The sequence below is a fragment of the Perkinsus marinus genome, assembly GCF_000006405.1.
Source record: "Perkinsus marinus ATCC 50983 genomic scaffold scf_1104296934216, whole genome shotgun sequence".
Taxonomy (NCBI): Eukaryota; Perkinsozoa; order Perkinsida; family Perkinsidae; genus Perkinsus; species Perkinsus marinus.
Genome location: NW_003214901.1, coordinates 2,672 through 5,073, shown reverse-complemented (window position 1 = coordinate 5,073; position 2,402 = coordinate 2,672). Strand labels below are relative to the sequence as shown.

The 2,402-nt window shown below is 46.7% G+C and overlaps 1 protein-coding gene across 1 annotated transcript; it reads right to left on the bottom strand.

Moving 5' to 3' along the window:
- Positions 1–2,134: 2,134 nt before the first annotated feature.
- On the bottom strand, positions 2,135–2,395 carry Pmar_PMAR015812 (hypothetical protein; the record flags this gene model as incomplete). Its single annotated transcript, XM_002785062.1, has 2 exons — positions 2,135–2,303; positions 2,358–2,395. The coding sequence occupies 2 exons, from the start codon at positions 2,393–2,395 to the stop codon at positions 2,135–2,137; spliced, it is 207 nt and encodes a 68-aa protein (XP_002785108.1).
- Positions 2,396–2,402: the final 7 nt, after the last annotated feature.

Below are 2,402 nucleotides of genomic sequence, written 5' to 3'. Positions count from 1 at the left end.
AGTAAGCATCGCGGTGTCTCAACAGCTGTCTAGCCCATGAAGCCATGAACGACGACTCTAGCGCACTACTACCATAAGCGATAAGATCATTCTTTCACTGCTGACTACGATCGGCACGAGGTATACACAGCTAGCTGCTGAAATACGGATTAATTGGACCGTCACAAGCCAATACATGAACCAAGCTGGGATAACGCTTGATGGATAGTCTAAAAATGCACATATGTTGGGACATAGATTATGATACGTGTCACCCAGTAACGTGACGATGTAGAATTGCCCACACGCTCCATCACATAACTGCATACCGGCGATACCCAACATGAATACATACAGCACAGAGACTATCTGTGCGACGAGGATGCAGAGATTGATATGTTGGGGAGTAGCATCTGATAGGGAAATGATGGATATAATGTCCATTGACGAGATAAGAATATCCAATATTACTCCTAACAACACCATAGAAAGGTGGCAGAGACGGTGCTGCACCAGAAGAGAATATGGCTATCCCAAGTGCCGTGATGAGATTTGAAGCATAGGGTGCTCTAGGGATGAGATTAGCCTCGATGTGCGTATCAGGTAGGATCATGATGGAAGATGCGACCTGGAGGAACCCCAGTATGATTACCATCCATATCACTATTCAATAGTGATATGGATAATAATCATACAGTGACAATTGCCGATATTTAGCTCGAATATATATCAATTCTCGATAAAGCGTGGTAATCCTGGAACATAGGCCAAAGTGTGAAGGGACCTCTCCGACACCGTAGATACGAGAATTCTTCAGCAACACCAAGCGTGACAGGGCTTACCCAAAGTAGGCTTCCAAGCACCGCTCCGAAAGCTCCTGCAATGCCCAGCACGTAAGAGATCTTGTCGAAGCAAGGTAGTAGAACGACAGTCAACCATAATGCAGCAGACACGATGATCCACAACTCGACTGACAGAGAGCAAGCCGTATCATTGGTAATATACTTCACCTACTGCTGAGATTTCTGATTAATACATTAGCGCATGTACCAATAGCGATAGTACTAGCTGCCGATGTGAGGAAGAACTCCAGAGACACGACCTGGGATGAATAACAGACGGTGATTAGCATGTCATGCAAATGGCAGGCACCCTACGAGATGTGTAACATTAGGTAGCCGTGCGAGGCTTCCCGTGATGTGGTCAGACGCTACGGACTATCAGAGATACCAAAGCGAAGTGTTTACCATTGTAACGACTGTTCGGCCGACTATGCCTCCACAATAACCAGCCAGGAAAGCGTATTCTCTCTCGAAGACGGGCACACGATGTTCTTCGCCATATCTCTTAATCTAACACGCAATATTCGAAGATCCAGTAATCACAGTCGGGACAGCTCTCCGTCACCGTACAACGCATTGGCGGTACCTCAGGGTTGTCGAAGCAAGCCTTGACAAGTAAAATACATATAAAAATTGCCGCACCGGTGACAACCTGGAATACCATTGCTAGCCAGCCAGCGGTGGTAAACACAAATGGGATCGAGAAACCTAACGTTATCATCGCGTTGAGAGCCGTCATGAAAAATGACCTGAAAAAACGACGAGAAATAATGGAATAGTAGAGCAGATAATCCGCATTGATACGAAGCCCGAGAAGTTTGCTTCTTGGCCAAAGCCGATAAAATATTCAAGACTCATCCTCACCACATGATTGAATCACACAGCATATGCACTCATCTAAACGTGCCTCTATTGCCTTTGTTATCATGTATGATAACAAAGAACCAGAATCCACTATTTTCCCGCAACATCTACCTTAAGGTTATTCCCTGTTCCATCGCGCTGAATCCACCGCCTCCCTCGACAATGACAGGCATCGAAATGATGGTGCCCCCTGGGCTACGATCAATCTCTAATCCATCTAGAACGTCTGACTTGCTCTGGATCGTTGAAAAACGGTCCGAGTCGAAATTTAGAGTAGGACCGAAGGAGCCCAAGAACGATGCAGACATAGAAGACGACAGCGGAGGCGAGTCACAACCCTCTATGCTTCATCAACCGAATCCTATTATTTTACTATCCCCTGGTGGATCCAACCTAGCGAACAGCTGTAATGTAAACCCAACATGTATTCACCAATTACAAAGGCATTTTCAGAGGCTTGCCGATGAGAACTTCTCATCGACTATAGTTCCCACATCAGCAATTTGCGGGAGCTCGATACCCTTTATGAAGAACTCAGGAGCCCAGCGGAAGATTACACCAGCACCTTCGGCAGCGTCCTTATCGGATTGCATGTCCCCAACCATCAAGGTACCCAGCCTACGACAGCTCAGACACTACACCACACCAGCTAGTACTGTCGTAGCATACTACCGAGAAGCACCGGCCCATTGCATGGCAGCCTGCAGCATCCCTGGA